At 42.3% G+C, this 21,322-nt stretch overlaps 2 protein-coding genes across 3 annotated transcripts; one reads left to right on the top strand and one right to left on the bottom strand.

The window, feature by feature from the left end:
- Positions 1-1,976: 1,976 nt before the first annotated feature.
- Positions 1,977-12,312, top strand: eif3d (eukaryotic translation initiation factor 3, subunit D). Of its 2 annotated transcripts, none has more exons than XM_056287352.1 (16): positions 1,977-2,080; positions 2,662-2,787; positions 2,930-2,975; positions 3,688-3,824; positions 3,971-4,056; positions 4,246-4,318; positions 4,757-4,878; positions 4,995-5,127; positions 5,292-5,439; positions 5,580-5,710; positions 8,372-8,457; positions 9,064-9,193; positions 9,593-9,735; positions 10,445-10,637; positions 11,006-11,099; positions 12,200-12,312. In XM_056287352.1, exons 2-16 carry the CDS (start codon positions 2,665-2,667, stop codon positions 12,211-12,213), a joined length of 1,659 nt encoding a protein of 552 aa, XP_056143327.1. In that variant the 5' UTR covers positions 1,977-2,080; positions 2,662-2,664; the 3' UTR covers positions 12,214-12,312. The 2 variants fall into 2 exon arrangements, with proteins under 2 accessions (XP_056143327.1, XP_056143326.1); XM_056287351.1 differs by lacking the exon at positions 12,200-12,312 and adding an exon at positions 11,729-12,193.
- Positions 12,313-12,323: 11 nt separating this feature from the next.
- Positions 12,324-20,406, bottom strand: sult3st1 (sulfotransferase family 3, cytosolic sulfotransferase 1). Its single transcript, XM_056287350.1, has 6 exons — positions 20,239-20,406; positions 18,353-18,564; positions 16,270-16,396; positions 13,420-13,514; positions 12,886-13,057; positions 12,324-12,783 (listed from the first exon to the last, which is right to left on the bottom strand). The coding sequence occupies exons 1-6, from the start codon at positions 20,378-20,380 to the stop codon at positions 12,659-12,661; spliced, it is 873 nt and encodes a 290-aa protein (XP_056143325.1). The 5' UTR covers positions 20,381-20,406; the 3' UTR covers positions 12,324-12,658.
- Between the last annotated feature and the right edge of the window lie 916 nt (positions 20,407-21,322).

The following is a 21,322-nucleotide window of genomic DNA, read 5'->3' as shown; positions in this document are numbered from 1 at the left end:
TATAATACAGGCAGGATTAGGAAATAGGGTGTGATGTTTTCTTTTCTTTCTTTTTTTTTTAATAAAAAAATCCACATTCTGATGCTCTAACGCAGTGGTTCTCAACCTTTTTGGGGTCCTGGACCCCCTGCGTATTTTTGATCTACCCTGAGGACCCCTCCACCTGATCTTGGGGGAGGGGGGTTGCAATTTGATAGAAACAGTAGAAACTGCATTTTAAATTGCATTATAGCATTTATTCCCTCTTTGGGGCAAAAATAAGAGCTTTCAGTTGTAACTTAGATATAGTTAACAAAACAGAATTCTTATGTAGTAACTTTCAGATATATGTAACAAAACAGAATATGTATTCAGTAACTTTCAGATATATGTAACAACACAGAATATGTATTCAGTAACTTTCAGATATATGTAACAAAACAGAATATGTATTCAGTAACTTTCAGATATATGTAACTAAACAGAATATGTATTCAGTAACTTTCAGATATATGTAACAACACAGAATATGTATTCAGTAACTTTCAGATATATGTAACAACACAGAATATGTATTCAGTAACTTTCAGATATATGTAACAACACAGAATATGTATTCAGTAACTTTCAGATATATGGAACAAAACAGAATATGTATTCAGTAACTTTCAGATATATGTAACAACACAGAATATGTATTCAGTAACTTTCAGATATACACTACCGTTCAAAAGTTTGGGATCACCCAAACAATTTCGTGTTTTCCATGAAAAGTCACACTTTTTCACCACCATATGTTGTGAAATGAATAGAAAATAGAGTCAAGACATTGACAAGGTTAGAAATAATGATTTTTATTTGAAATAAGATTTTTTTTACATCAAACTTTGCTTTCGTTAAAGAATCCTCCATTTGCAGCAATTACAGCATTGCAGACCTTTGGCATTCTAGCTGTTAATTTGTTGAGGTAATCTGGAGAAATTGCACCCCACGCTTCCAGAAGCAGCTCCCACAAGTTGGATTGGTTGGATGGGCACTTCTTTGAGCAGATTGAGTTTCTGGAGCATCACATTTGTGGGGTCAATTAAATGCTCAAAATGGCCAGAAAAAGAGAACTTTCATCTGAAACTCGACAGTCTATTCTTGTTCTTAGAAATGAAGGCTATTCCATGCGAGAAATTGCTAAGAAATTGAAGATTTCCTACACCGGTGTGTACTACTCCAATCAGAGGACAGCACAAACAGGCTCTAACCAGAGTACAAAAAGAAGTGGGAGGCCGCGTTGCACAACTGAGCAAGAAGATAAGTACATTAGAGTCTCTAGTTTGAGAAACAGACGCCTCACAGGTCCCCAACTGGCATCTTCATTAAATAGTACCTGTTAGAGCCTGTTTGTGCTGTCCTCTGAAGGGAGTAGTACACACCGGTGTAGGAAATCTTCAATTTCTTAGCAATTTCTCACATGGAATAGCCTTCATTTCTAAGAACAAGAATAGACTGTCGAGTTTCAGATGAAAGTTCTCTTTTTCTGGCCATTTTGAGCGTTTAATTGACCCCACAAATGTGATGCTCCAGAAACTCAATCTGCAGTAACTCTTAACAATGCAAACGGGAGCGAGATCTCTTATTAAAATACAATAAATTACACTTGTGAAACAGATGTAATTAGAGAAAAAAGTCCTGTTACCCTTTATAGTTTAGGTAGATAAAGGTCTCAGTCACGTTTGCGTAAAATAATCCTATTTCTATAAATGTCATAGGATCTTTTTTTTAAAGATATTTTGTCACGGACCCCTTGCAATTACACCACGGACCACTAGGGGTCCGCGGACCCCCGGTTGAGAAACACCGCTCTAATGTCACGACTCTACTTACTCCCATACAGTAGGTGGCAGTGTGTACTTTTAACGTTATTTTACGATCCGCCAATAACTAAGAAGACGAAGAAGAGATTTTTTTTCTTTTTTTTTTTACGACAGGAAGAACGTCCCATTTTACGACAGCGGGCCACTTCCCTTCGCACAGGCGGTCTGACGAGCGAGCTTGTGCCTCTGACGTGCGGTCGGAATCAGCCGCTCGATAGCGCGTCGCAGCGTCTAAGGTGAGATCAGAATGATGGATGTGAAAGGCTGAGAGTGAGATACTTCCAGCCGTGCTCATAGCTACGCTGTAATAAGTCTTACCGACGAATATTTACCCCACCGCCCGGTTAGCTTAGCCGGGCTAACGTGGGGGCTAACCATCCGGCCACCTGGCGATAGACGGAGTAGGTTTAGCTAACGTTAGCAACGGCTAATTCGGATGGATTGGCTGGTTGCTAACGTAATAGCTCAGTTTTTGCGGGTGCATTGGGTTTTTGTGGGTACCCGTGCGTGTCAGTGGGTGAACCTATTCCTAATAATGACCCAGATCGCCGCACACATGTTAGCTGATGTCAGTTTTCTCCGGAGACGATGCAAATCAGGGGTCAGTGATGACTAGCCCACTGCGCAAACTGATCAGTGCCTTGTTCTGTGCACTGCTGGAGAGAGTAGTGCTGCTCATTGACTGAGACCCCTTGATTGTGTGGAATTAAGTTCAATTTCAACCCTTTTAGGTCACAATGTAGTACTCCAGGTTATTTACTGTACACACACTTGTGTGTTGCCAAGTCCTAATCCGTTCCTTTCGCCCTGATCACAGATAATGGCAAAGTTCAACGCCCCTGTGATCCAGGACAACCCATCAGGATGGGGTCCCTGTGCGGTTCCAGAGAAGTTCAAAGACATGCCCTACCAGCCCTTCAGCAAAGGAGATCGTCTGGGAAAGGTTTGTGTCTTTACCTCGCACACCGACAAACCCCCCCCCCCTGGCAGTACCACATCATTGTTTTGGAGTTTTCTTTTTCTTTTTTTTTAACTCCATTTTGTGCTCTCTCTCTCTCTCTCTCTCTCTCTCTCTCTCTCTCTAGGTTGCTGACTGGACTGGGGCAACTTATCAAGATAAGAGATACACAAGTGAGTTAGAAAGAGTAAAATGAACATTTTCAGACACTTTGATAAGGTCTTTGTTAGTCCAAATATTATACATCTAGCTGACCATTTGACCATAAAGTCAGGTATGATCTTAAATAAGCAATGTCACTGACATATATTCATTTAGCATATGATTAAAAATACCATGAAGGCTTTTCATGTCTTGTATCATCCTAATCCCTCAAATGTCATTGAGTGTAAAGCCAAGTTTACACCAAAGATTCGTGACAAGATGAGTTGAAATTTGCAACCACTTGCAAAAGAATGTGGCCTGCAACATTTTGAATCTTGTCAGTTTACACCAGTGACACTAGATGAGATGGTGTGTCGTTTCTATAACTACTCTGTATTTCCGTTCTAACTGCCGGCTTTTAAGGCATTTTTCTAGCTAGATACTTTGTAGCGTGTCAAAATATGAATGAGGATAGTGATAGTGAGTTGCTTCCTACAGTTGCAGTTGATTGGCTGCTGAAACAGATGATGTACCTTATGTTCTAAAACTGGCGACTTGACAAGCTCAGTCACAGGTGACTCCATCATCCGGCTTGATTCCAGCTGAGACGGTGTAGTTTACACTGCTGCAACTTTTTCCTCTGCAACATTCTAAAACAGTTTCATTGTGAACCTTTAGTGTAAACTTGGCTTAACAAGTCCACAAGAAACTAAATGAGCACATTCCATTTTGCCTCCTCAGATAAGTATTCTTCTCAGTTTGGAGGAGGTAGCCAGTATGCCTATTTTCATGAGGAGGATGAAACTAGTTTCCAGTTGGTGGACACTGCAAAGACACAGAAAACTGCCTACCAGAGGAACCGCATGCGTTTTGCTCAGGTACAATAAACTCCCATCTACAGTGCACAAAACTACAGAGATTTGATATTGGATGAAATGGGCTTTGTATCAGTTTATTTAAAGTGTCTCACCTTCTGTAGCTTGTTTAAAGTGGCCGATTAACAGGTCGACTTTTCTGTTATCAGAGAAATCTGCGCAGGGACAAGGACCGCAGGAACCTCACCCAATTCAACATGCAGACGCTGCCTAAGAGCGCCAAGCAGAAGGAGAGGTGAGAGCTCTGGACCCACATTTCGTCAGAAGAGGCTCTGTTTAAGAGTATCACATGATCCTTGGACCCAGAACAAAACTAAATTCAGACAATGTGGGCCCATGACTTACAACTTAGAACCCAGGTTTTAAGAATCCTTGCTCTAACTTGACTTTTTTTTTTTTTTTTTTTTTTTTTTGCTTTGTCCAGGGATCGTATGCGCTTGCAGAAGAAGTTCCAAAAACAGTTTGGTGTCCGTCAGAAGTGGGACCAAAAATCCCAGGTATGCCCCTAGTCAGCAAACTCGGAGGTATTAATTGCTGACCTGTTGTATGAATGATCATTTTGGTGAGACTCTTTGTAAGGGACGATTTAGAAGTAAGTAGTTCTTACCATCTTTACACTTGCTAATACTAAATCTGTCTTTATTTCTTCCTACTGCCCTTTTCCCTCCCATATCTGTATTTTTATGTTTAGCTGTGTTGTTGGCCAGTGCGAGGGATTTGATAGTATTTTTGTGGTTTGACAGCAAATCTATTTCCCAAAACCCTCACCATTACTATATCTAGGTTCTTATTACCATAATGCTATGTCTTAGTTTTTGCTGTTGTACTTTTGTGGCAACCTTCTGTTCTTTTATAGTGTAATGGTTTTATTATAGAAAAACTGTATTTCTATACCAAATACGTTATTATTATTATTATTATTATTATTCCTACAGGCCCAACTGAAACCCAGAGATTCCTCTGTGGAGGTGAGGAGTGACTGGGAAGTGAAGGAAGAGATGGACTTCCCCAGGCTTATGAAGATGAGATACATGGAGGTGGCTGACCCCACAGACATGTGAGGAACTTATACACAGAACTGAACCGAATCAGACTAGCTTATTAAATATCATTCATCTTTTATTTAGGTAGATTCAAGAGATTTTACATCTTTTTGTCCCACAACCTTTTCAGTGAGTGCTGTGGTGCCTTGGAGTACTATGACAAGGCCTTTGACCGTGTCACCACTCGCAATGAGAGACAGCTCAAAAGCATCAAGAGGATTTTCCACACTGTCACTACCACTGATGACCCAGTCATCCGCAAGGTACCAGGGCATGCAAAATGTTGTTCCAAAGACCAGGATCAATTACTATTAAGAATGTTTTGCATTGTCTAACTGTGGCCATTGTTTGACTGTGTGGCTCTTAATTTTGTTTTCAAATTGAATGTTCTAATTAATGAACAATTATGTTTAATCGTCCTATTTAGCTGGCAAAGACCCAGGGCAATGTGTTTGCCACTGACGCCATCTTGGCCACCTTGATGTGCTGCACACGCTCAGTCAACTCTTGGGATGTTATTGTGGAGAGAGTGGGCAACAAGCTCTTCTTTGACAAGAGAGACAACGCTGACTTTGGTGAGGGTTTATGAGGCATATTCAAACCTAATTATGCTAAAGACCTCGCTCTAAAACATCAGTCAACATACATTAATGTGGCAGCTTTATATTTTGAACTGAAATGCTCTAATATATGTCTAATATCTGACACGCTTCAGATTTGTTGACCGTGAGTGAGACCGCCAACGAGCCACCTCAAGATGAGGGCAATTCTTTCAACTCTCCCCGTAACCTGGCCATGGAGGCCACATACATCAACCACAACTTCAGCCAGCAGTGCTTGCGCATGGTAGGTTCACCTTAACCCAAGTATGTAAGCTATTTACTAATGCTTTGGGTAAGATATAATTTTGAGCCTATTAACATGTTTTTCAAAATTGAAAAACAAAATGCATTTTTGAATACTTGCCATCTTTGTTAAAACATCTCTGTTTTGGGTGCACTGGCTGGTAGATTCCACCCCCATCCTAATAAAAGGAGAAGTTTATCACATATACAAATTGGGAAATATATAAAGCATATTGAATTAAGTCAAAATTAATTTATACTCATAACTGATATTTTAAAGATCTTTTAAACTCTGACTTTAATGAAACTTAACATGCTAAGCCGCTTGGGTGCCCCAAAAGCTGATACTTTATTATTAATAATAATAATAATAATAATGGATTACATTTATATAGCGCTTTATCTAGACACCCAAAGTGCTTCACATAGAAGGGGGGAAACTCACCCCAACCACCACCAATATATAGCACCCACCAGGGTGATGCAGCCATTTTGCACCAGAATACTCATCACACATCAGCTTCAGGTGGCGAGGGAAGGAATCAATGTGCTAGTTAGACTGGGGGATGATTAGGTGACCGGAAGGTGTGCTCCAATTATTGGGGCATCACACTGCTCAGCCTCCCTGGGAAAGTCTACTCTAGGGTGCTGGAAAGGAGGCTGTGACCAATTGTCGAACCTCAGATTCAGGAGGAACAATGCGGATTCCATCCTGGCTGTGGAACAACGGACCAGCTCTTTACCCTTGCGGAAGTGCTGAGGGGAGGCATGGGAGTTTGACCAGCCAGTATACATGTGTTTTGTGGACTTGGAGGAGGCTTACGACCATGTACCCCGGGGCACTCTGTGGGGAGTACTGCGGGAATATGGGGTACTGGGGCAGTTGCTACAAGCCATCCGGTCCTTGTATAACCAAAGTGAGAGCTGTGTCCGCATTCTCGGCAGAACATCAAACACGTTTTCGGTGGGTGTCGGACTCCGCCAAGGTTGTCCTTTGTCTCCGATTCTGTTTGTGATATTCATGGACAGGATCTCAAGGCGCAGCCAAGGTGAGGAGTATGTCTGTTTTGGGAACCTCAAAATCGCATCTCTGCTCTTCACAGATAATGTGGTTTTGTTGGCTTCATCAGAACGCAACTTCCAGCGCGCACTGGGTCGGTTTGCAGCTGAGTGTGAAATGGCCGGGATGAGAGTCAGCACCTCCAAGTCTGAGGCCATGGTTCTCTACCGGAAAATGGTGGATTGCTCCCTCTGGGTTGGGAATGAGTTGTTGCTTCAAGTTAAGGAGTTCAAGTATCTTGAGGTCTTGTTCACGAGTGAGGGTAGGATGGAGCGGGAGATTGACAAGCGGATTGGTGCAGCATCAGCAGTAAGGTGGATGTTGTACTGGACCGTTGTGGTGAAAAGGGAGCTGAGCCGGAAGGCAAAGCTCTCAATTTACCAGTCAGTCCTCGTTCCAACCCTCACCTATGGTCATGAGCTTATGAGTTCCCTCTGTAGGGTCTCTGGGCTCAGCCTTAGAGAGGGTGAGGAGCTTGGACATCCGGGGAGAGCTCGGAGTAGAGCCCCTGCTCCTTCACGTTGGAAGGAGCCAGTTGAGGTGGTTCGGGCATCTGATCAGGATGCCTCCTGGGCGCCTTCCTTTGGAGGTTTTCCGGGCATGACCAACAGGGAGGAGACCCCAGAGTAGACCCAGAACTCGCTGGAGGGACTACATGTCCAATCTGTCCTGGGAACCCCTTGGGAATCCCCCAGGAGGAGCTGGAGGGCGTTGCTGGGGAGAGGGACGTCTGGAGTTGCCCTAATTAGCTTGCTGCTGCCGTGACCCGACCCCAGAGAAGTGGCTGATGATAAGATGAGATGATTACGTGGTCAGATGGAGAGAGCCAGGTTAGGGATTTTTTCCAGGATACCAGGGGAAACCCCTACTCTTTGCAGTAAGTGCCATGGGCTCTTTAATGACCACAGTGAGTCAGGACCTCGGTTTAACGTCTCTTCCAAAGGACGACATCTGCTACAGTGTCCCCATCACTGTACTGGGGCATTGGGAATTGACTTTTGCTTCTTCTTTTTTTGCTTTCTCCGACAGCTTAAGTGGGAATGGTCAAATTTCTGTCTTTGTGGACATTTCTAACATGATGAATTTCATCAGAGATGCAAAGCGGACTTTTGTCCACCAGCAACGTTGGCTGCTACTTTCCAACATTAACCATCCTCTTCACCATTTTGACAGCCATCTGGATTTTAATTGGGCTCTAAATTATGGTTGATTACCTCTAAATTATGGTTGATTACCTGCCAAAGTGACTAGAAGAATGAACAAAGTTTGGATTAAACAATGACATACAGTGTTGAAAGGAAATGTTTTGACCCGGTCACCTCTCATCTTTGCCATTTCTTACAGTGTTCAAATGCCCACAATATAATAAACTGTAACGTGTGAGTCACACTTTTTAACCAACTGGGGAAAAGCATTTATAACTTAAAATCATAAAAATCTGAAATTCTGGGTTGATAATTCTGTGTAGTTTTCACATTATTGCGAATATTGGGTTGACAGGTTCAACATATTCAACACATACCATGAGAATAATGGAGCAAATCATAATAAAACCTTTCCAGATTGTTGTGTCATGCATTATTTTTTTCTTCTTTTTATCAGGGAGGAGAGCGTTATAAGTTCCCAAACTCCAATCCATTCGTGGAGGAAGACATGGACAAGAGTGAGGTGGCGTCTGTCGCCTATAGGTGGGTACTGACCCCTGCTGGTTAGTTTAAGTTTTTGAATCCAGATAGGAAATCGCCGTGCTGGCTTTCATTTCTAAGAATTCCATGCCGTCATGCCACGGGTAATTACTGATAGGATTTTCACTGGATCTGTCCTGCTCTCCCTTTTCAGAGTCGAGAGGAATAATTTTCTTCATAAGAATATTACTTGCTGTAAAACAGTAAACGTAATTATTGAGTGTCAGCAGCCAATCCATCGGGATATCTGAATTGGAAACCTCTGCTCCGTGTGTGCAGTGTTTATCAACCACATGAGACGTGTTGTCATGTTATTTGGTGGATGTTTTTTGTTTGAAATATTTAGCGGTATGAGCCGTACATACATTTCGATGGGCGATTAAACTCCTTTTTGCCTAGTAAAACTTTTTAAGACAACCCCCTTCACCCCCCCCCCACACACACACACACACACACAAGTTGTAACCTGGGCATATATAGCCCACTGTGATCACCTGATGTGGTCATTAAACCACCCCAAGTATTAATCTACACATGGTCTTTTTTCTCACATTAGCCATGCTGGGAATTTTTTTTCTTCCAGGCTAAGTGATTGTGTTTCTGTCCCAGGTACCGTCGCTGGAAACTTGGGGAGGACATTGACCTTATTGTGCGCTGTGAGCACGATGGCGTGATGACCGGAGCCAATGGAGAAGTGTCTTTCATTAACATCAAGACCCTCAATGAGTGGGACTCCAGGGTAAGGCAAAGGGACAGAGGAGGAGGAGGGGAAACAGAGCTTTTAGTGGAGGTGTCTGTAGGGATGCGTCTGCGGGGGGGCTGCCTAAGGCCATGGAAAACCTGGTATGGAAGTCATGGAATTTGACTGCATTTTCCAGGCCTGGGGGGGGGGGGGATTCACATATCCTCAGAATTCTTGGAAATTTCCCAGAATTCATTTTTTCCAGCCAGACATGTAATAAATCACCAGCTTTGCTTTTGGTACGCATTGCTGTGTTTTTAGTGATTTGGTAATCCAACTAACCGATAACCTTAAAGAATGTTTGAAAAAATATCAAACTAGGAAAAAGCCGTGGGATGTAATGCAGGATAATCTCTTCATATCACTCATCTGTTGTTCCTCCCTTCCCCTCAACAGCATTGTAATGGAGTGGACTGGCGCCAGAAGCTGGACTCCCAGAGGGGAGCTGTCCTGGCCACCGAGCTGAAGAATAACAGCTACAAACTGGCCCGCTGGACCTGCTGTGCTATGCTGGCTGGCTCAGAGTACCTGAAATTGGGGTGAGAAACTTCGGATTGATTCACGGTCATGTTCTCAAAAACGGGGCACTAGCTTGTTTAGCTACAGAGTAGCTTGGCCTGTTGTACTTTAGTTGTCTTAACTCTGCTTTCAGACTATCCACTTTTTTATAGAAAAGGGTTCACTTCAGTCGCATTTTCTGCCACATAGTTAGGGAAAGGGTGCACGACACACACTGCCATAACAACAAGCTGTATTTATTATTGCTATAAGTAAAATAAGCAATAAGAACTTGGGTACAACTCTTGTTCTTCAGAAATCTCACAATACAGCCTACGTGCCCCTACACTAATAATTTGCGAGTTGAATTTCAAGGATTTGGCGATCTGTACTTTCTCCTTAATTCACCAAGCTATTGTCAAACTTTTTTAGCCGCCTATGTTGCCTGAAACCACGTTTTCCTTTTTGGGATTGGTTGGCTTACAAAACATAATGAAACTGGTGAGTTCTTGTGCGCGCTGTTGAAAAACCTAACGTTTCTCCACTTTTGAAAGTGCTCATCAATGGCAGAAAAAAGAGTGCAAATGCTGCACTTTCTCCAAAGCTGCCACCTTCTATTTTATATATTTAGCTGCTCCCCTTTGACTTCCAGGTTGTTGTTGTTATTTTAGCGCATGGCTGCATGACGGGGAAAAGAGTTGAATAGTTCGAATATTAACCAATATATTTGTTTCCCTTTCTTTTCTCCAGTTACGTGTCTCGTTACCATGTAAAGGATTCTGCTCGCCACGTCATCCTGGGCACTCAGCAGTTCAAGCCCAATGAGTTCGCCAGCCAGATCAACCTGAGCATGGAGAACGCCTGGGGCATCCTCCGCTGTGTCATTGATATCTGCCGCAAGCTGGATGAGGGCAAGTACCTCATCCTCAAGGACCCTAACAAGGTGAGCCGTCACCCAGCGTTGACCTTCTTGGTGGTTTCTACAATGTGGACAGTAATTCCAGATGGACCTCCAAGCTTAACCGCATTGCTCAAGTACATTTTTGTCTTGCATGAATTTAATTTTATAAACTGGGTATTTCTGTGTTTTGAAGGTTTTTTTTTTTTTAATTTGTTTGTTTTAAGATATTGCTGTTAGGCATTTAATACATGTTCCTCAACTGGTCATCAGTTTGGCAGTGCGGAGACTGGCTTAACTGAAAAGCCAAGTTTGAATCCTTGCTGACCAGAACTATCGTAGACAAAACCCGCTGGTATTTTCCTTCATGCAGCATTTGCTGACTCTTTTTTTTTTTTGTCTTACGCCAACAGCAAGTGATCCGCGTGTACAGCTTGCCTGACGGGACCTTCAGCTCTGATGAAGATGAGGAGGATGAGGAGGAGGAGGAAGAGGAAGAGGAGGAAGGTGAGATTTGAATTTCAGTTGCTACCATTTCCCAGACCAGATAATAGTAATCATATTATATATATATATATGTTAATTTGGCAGTGACCCTAGTGTAATTGCTCTATTTCACCATGCACATACACTATGCGACGTTTAGCATCATTTTGTTTTTTGGGGGGGTTCTGTAACCGTTGATACTTTTGTCTGTTATTTCACTTCACAAACTTGAATTTCTATACTTAAAAATACTGTTAAGATATGTTGTGGTAGCATTTCAACAGACAACTGTTTTGCAACACAAGTCAAGTCAATTTTATTAGTGTAGCCTAATATCGCCAATTAAAAATTTGCCTCAAGAGGCTTCACAGCAACACAACATCCTGTCCACAAGGATTGCCTTTTCTGTTTACTTGAAAGTTTCTACATATAACCTTTTTCCACTTTAAGAAAAAAGTTCTCTTATGAAGAGGAATTATTAAGTCACTGCGATATTTTTAAGATATGTTGGAGTTTTTTCCTTGTCTGGCAAAGCTGTCAATTTACCAGTCAGTCTTCATTCCAACCCTCAACTATAGTCATGAGGTTTGGGTAGTGACCGAAAGGGTGAGATCGTGGATACAAGCGGCTGAAATGAGTTTCCTCTGTAGGGTGTCTGGGCTCAGCCTTAGAGATAGAGTGAGGAGCTCGGACATTTGGAGGGAGCTCGGAGTAGAGCCGCTGCTCCTTCGCATCGAAAGGAGCCAGTTGAGGTGGTTCGGGCATCTGATTAGGATGCCTCCTGGGCACCTTCTTTTGGAGGTTTACTGCGCACAGCCAACTTGGAGGAGACCCCGGGGCAGACCCAGAACTTGCTGGAGGGACTACATGTCTAATCTGGCCTGGGAATGCCTTGGGATCCCCCAGGAGGAGCTGGAAGGCGTTGCTGGGGAGAGGGATGTCTGGAGTGCCCTACTTAGCTTGCTGCCACCGCAACCCGACCCCCGGAGAAGCAGCTGAAGATGACTGAATGTTTGGTGGACTGTATTTTTGAAGGTTGGTCCTGCTGTTAATTGACTGTGGTGTAAACTGTTCCCCCTTCCCTATTTCCTTTGTCTCTGTTCTGGTCAACTATTTTCTAGAGGAAGAAAACTGATGTGAGGAGACGGCACCAGTGACCAAAGTGGCTCCGCACCACACATGGCAACACACAACTCCTTTTGACATTCAATAAAAACCATTAACAATTGGCCAACATGTTTTTTGTTTTTTTATTATCAAGTAAATTGTATTTGTCTTTCCCTAAATCACAGATACATCCCAGAAAGCTTTAACGTTATGTTATATTCTCATTCTTGCAACTTTTACAGCTTCTTAATGCCTTATTTTACTTTTTAAACATCTAAATATTGGGTCTTCCAGAGGCAAGGGTCATAAAATGGGTTACAAGGCAATATTTTGCTGGTTATCTTATTGTACACATTAATAACTAACCTATTAGTATCGCAAAGATGATACATAGAATGTCTGTAATTATGTAAGTGTCCGTAAACAGGAGTAGTAAGGTTGTAGTGTGGAGCAAAAATTCTGTACATGTCCCTTTAGGATTGCTGTGCTGCGTCCCAGGTGAACGCCAAAGACATATCTCCCATTCGCTCCTGAAAGATCTGGTCAAACCTCTCGCTCTGGGTTGTAGTAAATGTGTTTTTCCAGTCACCTATCTTCCCTGCAACAGAAAAGAAAAATGTCAGACCTGACTGTTACACTGTTAACTGACTGACGTTAATTTACACATGTACAGGATCCTCCAGTTTAGAGGTCACCTTACCTTTGCGCATGAATTTCCCTTGGATTTTTTCCACCGGCAGGAACTCGTAGTTGGCTTTGGGGTCTTGTTTCATGTTCTTGAAGGTAGATTTTTCCACAATTTGATCAATAGCTGCATCACAAAGGTCTTTCCCCAAGAAACGGCAGATCTTGATCACCGCTGTCTTAAGATCCTGAAGGAAAAATGAACAGAAGGCCAAAGGAGAACCACGAGATTGAGATAACATGGTGTTTATCAAGAGCCAAGAAAAATAACACTAGACTTTGAATGCTGCTTGGAATTGGAACAGGGACAGTTTACTAGAATACAAAGTAAGAATTCAAAATGCTGTTTCCTCAATTTTCCAAAGTCTAACCTAAAGGTCCTCAAAAAAAAATTTTTTTTTTGTCAGTGACCCTCAGACTCTTGAGCCAACATGAGGCTACTGACTCTTCAATGAAAAGGTTGTACAAAAAAGATTGCAGTATGTGTCATAGTAAAATGTTACACCATCTAAACTGTACCTAGACAATAGTGGTGGAAGTGAAGTCTTACCAAAATCATATCCTCGTATGTGAGGAAGAGCATGTTGTACTGGTCTCTCTTTGCATGCCACTCCCTAATGTGATCAAACCAGGAGGCTGCACCAACTGAATGAAGACATAGCATAGCATAAGTTTATGTATGTTATGCCTTACTGATTGGTTCCTCTCAATTTTCTAACTGAATAAAATACAGAAAAATCGAAAACAAATATCCATTATGTATAAAGTCAGGTGCCGCAGCACAGACTAAGATCACTATCGACATAAACCACGATCCTGCAGCATGAGAAAAATGGAGGCGCCTTGGTTCATTCTTAATAAAAGCATTTAAAGGGGGAAAAAATGTAGACCTGACATTTCTGAATCTGAAAAATTAGTTTAGACAAAAAAGTCCCAAATGTTTAAGGTCAAGGTAAATCTTTTGGTCTAGTCTGTTGAGTGCCCTTAGGAATAGGTTAAGTTTAGTTAAAAAAGGAAGAAGACACTAGATGCAACTTTGCAAGACATGGTTATTAATGCTTTTAAGCCAGTGTGTTTTCTGCTAATATTAACAAGTGTGTTGCAAGAGCTTGTAAGTGCCCTGTTACTCATTTATTAATCACTATTTACATTGACAATATTTGTTTCACAAATTTACAGTCACAAGGCAGGAAAGATACATCGATATGTTTGAAGATCCTTAATTTCCCAATGCAGAAACAAAAAGAAAATGTGTTATAATGGACCTGTCTATAATTAGCCTCCACACTTTGTACACAGCAGATGAGAATGAAGAGGGAAAACCCCAGCACGGCACAACACAACACTCTTTTTCCACAGAAATATACACTAAGTACAAAAATATTGGGACACACCTCTTAAATAATTGAATTCAGGTGTTTCATTCAGACCCATTGCCACAGGTGTATAAAATCAAGCAGCATGCAGTCTGCATTTACAAACATTTGTGAAAGAATGGGTCGCTCCGAACAGCTCAGTGAATTCAAGCGTGGTACTGTATAGGATGCCACCTTTGCAATAAGTCAGTTCGTGAAATGTCTTCCCTGCTAGGTATTCCACGGCCAACTGTAAGTGGTATTATTGAAAGGGGGAAGCGTTTAGGAACAACAGCGGTTCAGCCACGAAGTGGCAGACCATGTAAAGTCACACAGCGGGGTCGGCGAGTGCTGAGGCGCATAGTGCGTAAAAGTCTCCAACGCTCTGTTGACTGCAGAGTTCCAAACTTCCTCCGGCGTTAACATCAGCACAAAAACTGTGCGCCGGGAGCTCCATGGAATGGGTTTCGCAGCGGCATGCAAGCCTTACATCACCAAGCAGAATGCCAAGCATCGGAAGGAGCGGTGTAAAGCACGCTGCCACTGGACTCTGGAGCAGTGGAAACGTGTGGAGTGACGAATCAAGCGTCTCTGTCTGGCAGTTTAATGGAGGAGTCTCAGTTTGGCGGATGCCAGGAGAACGTTACCCGACTGAGTGCATTGTGCCAGCTGTAAAGTGTGGTGGAGGAGGGATAATGGTATTGTATCCCCCTATCATATTACAATGGTTCATTTACATGTATAGGTATCGTATGCCTAATTCGGTACTGTCACTTTAAGAGACCGTGATTCTACTGGTCTGGCTTGCTGGGCGGTTCTCTTCTGCATTACATTCTATGCGCGCTGGCAGATCACTGGTGGTTACCGTGATTGCAAGCCTGAACATTTTTATTTCTTATAATAGCGAACAGGCCCACAACCTAGCCATTAAGGTTGCGTCTTCCCGCCATTTTACTTGGGGGGGGGGGGGGGAACGCCAGTAAGGCTGAATCTGGTCAAGCAGATTCAGCCTGCCTAAATCGTCCATCATTGACTGTGTAGCGCCTCCTGTTGGCGAACTCGATGAACTGTGAGCCAGGAAACACTTCACGGACTTGATTCAAGTAAGACTGTTCCAGTAGCCATTCACTTCCTGGATTTATTCAAGTAGAACTTCCAGTTAAGGCCCCCAACGAGATATCTCCTTTTGTTTATTATTTTGTTTATTTGGGTGTTGTGCACAACAGGGGTATTGCAGCGCTGCAACATATCAGTTTATAATTCATGCTTGTATTTTGCATTTATTTATTTTTAGTATTTGCGAACCATCATATGAATATTGGTACATACTGTTATTCCCTATCTACATCTATCTAAAGTATAATTCCATGCAACTCTACTTACCTTGCGCCTCGTCCAGATTATTCACACACAGTCAACTCATACTATACCTGACCTTGAGGTAAAATGTTATCCTTATTAAAGAAGGGTTACAGTATGGCATTGTTTTTCAGGGGTTGGGCTAGGCCCCTTAGTTCCAGTGAAGGGAAATCTTAATGCTTCAGCACACCAAGACATTTTGGACAATTCTATGCTTCCAGCTTTGTGGGAACAGCTTGGGGAGGGCCCTTTTCTGTTCCAGCATGACTGTGCCCCGGTGCACAAAGCAAGGTCCATTAAGACTTGGTTGGGTAAGTTTGGGGTGGAAGAACTTGACTGGCCCACACAGAGCACTGACCTCAACGGCGTCGAACACCTTGGGGATGAACTAGAATGGCGATTGCGAGCCAGGTCTTCTCGTCCAACATCAGTGCCTGACCTCACAAATGCTCTTCTGGACGGGTGGGCAAAAATTCCCACAGACACACTGCAAAATCTTGTGGAAAGCCTTCCTAGAAGAGTGGAAGCTGTCATAGCTGCAAAGGAGGGACCAACTCCCTATTAATGCCTATGGATTTAGAATGGGATGCCATAGAAGCTCCTGTAGGTGTAATGGCCAGGTGTTCCCATACTTTTGTACATACAGTGTAATTATCAGCTCTGTAATGAGGCCCCGGGTATCTCACCTTTCCCCTCCAGATACTGCTCCAAGAAGTCTGCAAAGCTCTTTGGCGTTTCCAGCGTGGTCCAGGAACAACAGAAGTGGTAATAGGAAACAACATTGTCCTTTGGGTTCCGCATCACATAGATTATCTGCAATTTATTCATTCGTTCATTGATTAACGAGTAAAAGATAGACCAACAGACGGACACATGGACAGCACACAGATAGATAGCAGGCAGGCAGACAGACAAAGACAGATATTGAAATAAATTTTATGGTGATAGATTGGTAGGTGGGCAGGTACACATCTAACCCATTGTTGGCCTTTTGATTGGTTGCTGACCCACCAACCAGAGGGTTTGCACGCATAGCAAACATTGCTAATATCCATCCATTTGGCTTTGGTCCTTAAGTCCAGATATTGTGTCTGCATTGATGCAGCCGTCAATGTTTTATCCTGTACATGTTGCTCCACGGTATATTGAAGGCCCTGTTGCTAACATACGCCTTTTTCACGGGGCCGTGCCGCGTTGCGCCATGACAGCCATACACATGAATCCTTTTCCTGTACTCCAGCCCGGCTGGTGCTGGGAGGCGGGACTTAACGTCATCTTATTAATGATTGGTCCCTTAACTGTCACTCAGTGCTCATGGCAACATAACAAGTTAGTCGGGATTTGCTAATTTTCCATGTAAAGTGGATTTGGTGGAGGTTTTTTTCCTTTTCTCTTTTTCTTAGCAGACGTCTGAGACCACCTCTAAGCAAAACTGACAAAGCACTTGGAAGAAAGGCTAGCCGCTTTTTGGACTGGGTGAGAGACCAAAAACAAGAGAGCGAGGTGGTTAACTGGCTCACCCAAAGTTAGCATTGACCTACTTGCCCTAATCTCCATGACCTTACTTGCTACTGAAGCTAATAAAAAGCAGAGTATACGTGAGTATGCAAACCATATGCTATAGCCACCATGAAAAGGGCATTTCTCATATGAAATAAGGTCACATTCCAGATAATATTATGTATATATCATGCACTCGTGTCATTGCCTTTTTATTTTTCTGTATTCCATGTTTCAGTAAAATCTCATTTCAGATACCTGATTCCACCCTGCACTCAAAAAAAAAATTTTTTTTTACATTTTGGTCATATTACAGTAGTAGTAAAGAAAGTTGGAAAAAAATGATAAGCAAAAACAAACTGACCTAGCTAATGCAAAACAACTGACAGTCTTGTGACTAGCAACGCCATACTAATCCCTTGGGGAAACTCATCTTCTGCATGTAACCCATCCTAGGAGCAGTGGGCAGCTGCAGCACCCGGAGACCAACTCCAGTTCTTCTTTCCATCGCCTTGCTCAGGGGCACAGACAGGAGTATGAACCCTAACACGCGTGTCTTTTTGATGGTGGGAGGAAACCGGAGCACCCGGAGGAAACCCACGCCGACAGGGGGAGAACATGCAAACTCCACACAGAAAGGACCTGAAACGGCCTGGGATTCGAACCCGGGACCTTCTTGCTGTGAGTTAACAGTGCTAACCACTGGACCACCGTGCCGCCCGGTTGGGAGCCCAACCGGGCTTTACTGGGCTCAGCCTAGCAGCCCCCTTCACGGCCCAGTTCTGGGTAGTGCAGAAGAGGCATTAGGGTATTTGAGACCCCCCGGTTCCAAAAGTAGTCACTGAAAGATTAGCACGTTGAGTCTATGGAGAGGGGAAAGGTAGCGCCAGCACTACAGGCGGCAACCATGAAAGTTAGACGTCAGAAAAATGTTAGTTTCTTCTTCTATTTTTTTTTTTTTGTTACAAATTCATACAATGCTCAACACTGTCCTGTACCGGAGGTGTTTCTTCACACAGAGACATTTTTCAAAAGAAATGCATGAATTAAGTGCAAATAAATGTCATTTAACTCAACAGGGGTTTTCAGTGGAAATGGACTTGGGGGTGTTATTTTTTTGTCTGATTTACCAACAGTAACCAAGGAGCGCAGCAGACGGGTAGGGCTTGACAAAGGGGGATTAATTACACAGCAGTCCTGTTATTTATTGAACTAGTGAATGTGAGACAGAAATCCAAGCCCCGTGTTTTACCCTCTAATAATTCTCACCTTTGCCCTTTTATCCTTTAGACCAGGAGGCATGAGAGGCGGCGTGAGGTGTGAGGCAAACAGCCGTGGCGAGGGTCTGAGAGAGTAGTCCTCACGGCCCTCCAGGTACTCCAGCCACGGCATCCGCTCCAGGTTGTTGGGGTAGGCAATGAGACGAGCGTCTTCTTGCATCTCATACATGGAGGTAATAATTTGCTGGGTCCATATAGTTCCTGTGAGGGGATGTATGAAAAGTGTTTATTTGTAATACATACATACATACATACATACATACATACATACATACATACATATATACATACACACATATATATATGCTATAGATACATATATATACACTACCGTTCAAAAGTTTGGGATCACCCAAACAATTTTGTGTTTTCCATGAAAAGTCACACTTATTCACCACCATATGTTGTGAAATGAATAGAAAATAGAGTCAAGACATTGACAAGGTTAGAAATAATGATTTGTATTTGAAATAAGATTTTTTTTACATCAAACTTTGCTTTCGTCAAAGAATCCTCCATTTGCAGCAATTACAGCATTGCAGACCTTTGGCATTCTAGCTGTTAATTTGTTGAGGTAATCTGGAGAAATTGCACCCCACGCTTCCAGAAGCAGCTCCCACAAGTTGGATTGGTTGGATGGGCACTTCTTTGTGCAGATTGAGTTTCTGGAGCATCACATTTGTGGGGTCAATTAAACGCTCAAAATGGCCAGAAAAAGAGAACTTTCATCTGAAACGCGACAGTCTATTCTTGTTCTTAGAAATGAAGGCTATTCCATGCGAGAAATTGCTAAGAAATTGAAGATTTCCTACACCGGTGTGTACTACTCCCTTCAGAGGACAGCACAAACAGGCTCTAACCAGAGTAGAAAAAGAAGTGGGAGGCCGCGTTGCACAACTGAGCAAGAAGATAAGTACATTAGAGTCTCTAGTTTGAGAAACAGACGCCTCACAGGTCCCCAACTGGCATCTTCATTAAATAGTACCTGTTAGAGCCTGTTTGTGCTGTCCTCTGAAGGGAGTAGTACACACCGGTGTAGGAAATCTTCAATTTCTTAGCAATTTCTCGCATGGAATAGCCTTCATTTCTAAGAACAAGAATAGACTGTCGAGTTTCAGATGAAAGTTCTCTTTTTCTGGCCATTTTGAGCGTTTAATTGACCCCACAAATGTGATGCTCCAGAAACTCAATCTGCTCAAAGAAGTGCCCATCCAACCAATCCAACTTGTGGGAGCTGCTTCTGGAAGCGTGGGGTGCAATTTCTCCAGATTACCTCAACAAATTAACAGCTAGAATGCCAAAGGTCTGCAATGCTGTAATTGCTGCAAATGGAGGATTCTTTGACGAAAGCAAAGTTTGATGTAAAAAAAATCTTATTTCAAATACAAATCATTATTTCTAACCTTGTCAATGTCTTGACTCTATTTTCTATTCATTTCACAACATATGGTGGTGAATAAGTGTGACTTTTCATGGAAAACACGAAATTGTTTGGGTGATCCCAAACTTTTGAACGGTAGTGTATATGCTATATATATGCTATATATATACATATATATATATATATATATATAGCATTTTTTTCCAAAACTGTTATATGTGCTCAACTAATGAGGAGCGGAATATCAACACAGATACAGGAAAAAGTATATATATATATACATATACTTATATATATACTTATATATACACTTATATATATTTATATATACATATATATATTTATATATATATATATTATGTTTTTGTTTTTTTGTTTTTTTTACATATGCTGGATCGAGGCACGTATGGCAAAGTATGGCTTAGGGTACCTTGAGACCAAAATGTATCTAAACATAAAAAAAAAGAAAACCATTTCCAAATTGCCTCACTCACCTGACTTTGGATAAGTGACCAAGAAGACGTCACTGTCCCGGATTTCAAAGCTCTGGAGTGAATCGATGTGTTCTGCGGTGGTGGTCCCAATAGCAAAGTTGTAGTTCTTATACCTGCAAAGGTAATCGCTGATCCGCTCCATGTGTGACTTTCGTGTTGGACTGCGAGGTTGCCTATACGAGCGCGCTAAATCATGCGACGAAGGCTGTTATCAAGAGGAACACAAGCAGTCTATGTGGACTTTAACCCATTGATTTACCCTTGTTGTGTAATGTTACTCCGCAAGGGCCAGCATGCCCTCTCTGCTAACTAATAATAATAATAATAAATCAATCTTATATAGCGCTTTTCTAATACTCAACTGAGAGACCAGTGGTTGTGTTTGAAAAAGAAAAGACACGTGTTAGCTCGTTTTCAGTGTGCCACAGGGTGCTGCTGCATTGATATTGCAGTCTTCAAGGTGCTCCTAAAACGTCAAGAAACCAAAGTACACACTTTGTGGATATACTCCACTGTACGCGGTCACATAAATATGCAAATAAGCACACCTCTAGAGACAAAATCATCATTTTAAAAATGGTGCACATGTATATTTTGGCTGCTCTTACCCTATTCTGACTGGGGGGGGGAAATAGATATTTTAAGCTGTTCCCAGTACCCTGCACAGTTCTACCCCAGGTGTTGCAGTCTTTATAATATTCCTCTGGGAAGTAAACACTAAACCGTTCCAGCACCTATGGGTGAGGATCCCACACCTCTGTGGCAAACAACGTTAACTTTTGCAGGCTATTCTATATTTCAGGACCCAAAAAAGAAAGAAGAAGCCAATTTCTGATTTTTTTTTCTGATGCCCTTCCTCCAAAACCCTTAATTGGCATGTGTCGTTATATGGATGGCTGACAAACAGCAACGGGCAAAAAGTCCAAAATTTCACCTGACAAAATTCATACAAACATCACAATAAAACACCCACATCTGTAATAATTGCTGCCAGTCGTCTGGACAATGTACTGACTTTTTCAGGCAAAATGGGGGGGGGGTACTTTTTAAAATGAGAAATGTTATCTATTTGAAAAAAAAAGTC

Source organism: Lampris incognitus, chromosome 10 (genome assembly GCF_029633865.1).
Source record: "Lampris incognitus isolate fLamInc1 chromosome 10, fLamInc1.hap2, whole genome shotgun sequence".
Classification (NCBI taxonomy): Eukaryota; Metazoa; Chordata; class Actinopteri; order Lampriformes; family Lampridae; genus Lampris; species Lampris incognitus.
Note: the sequence above shows the minus strand (reverse complement) of the source record. Positions and strands in the feature narration are given on the sequence as shown.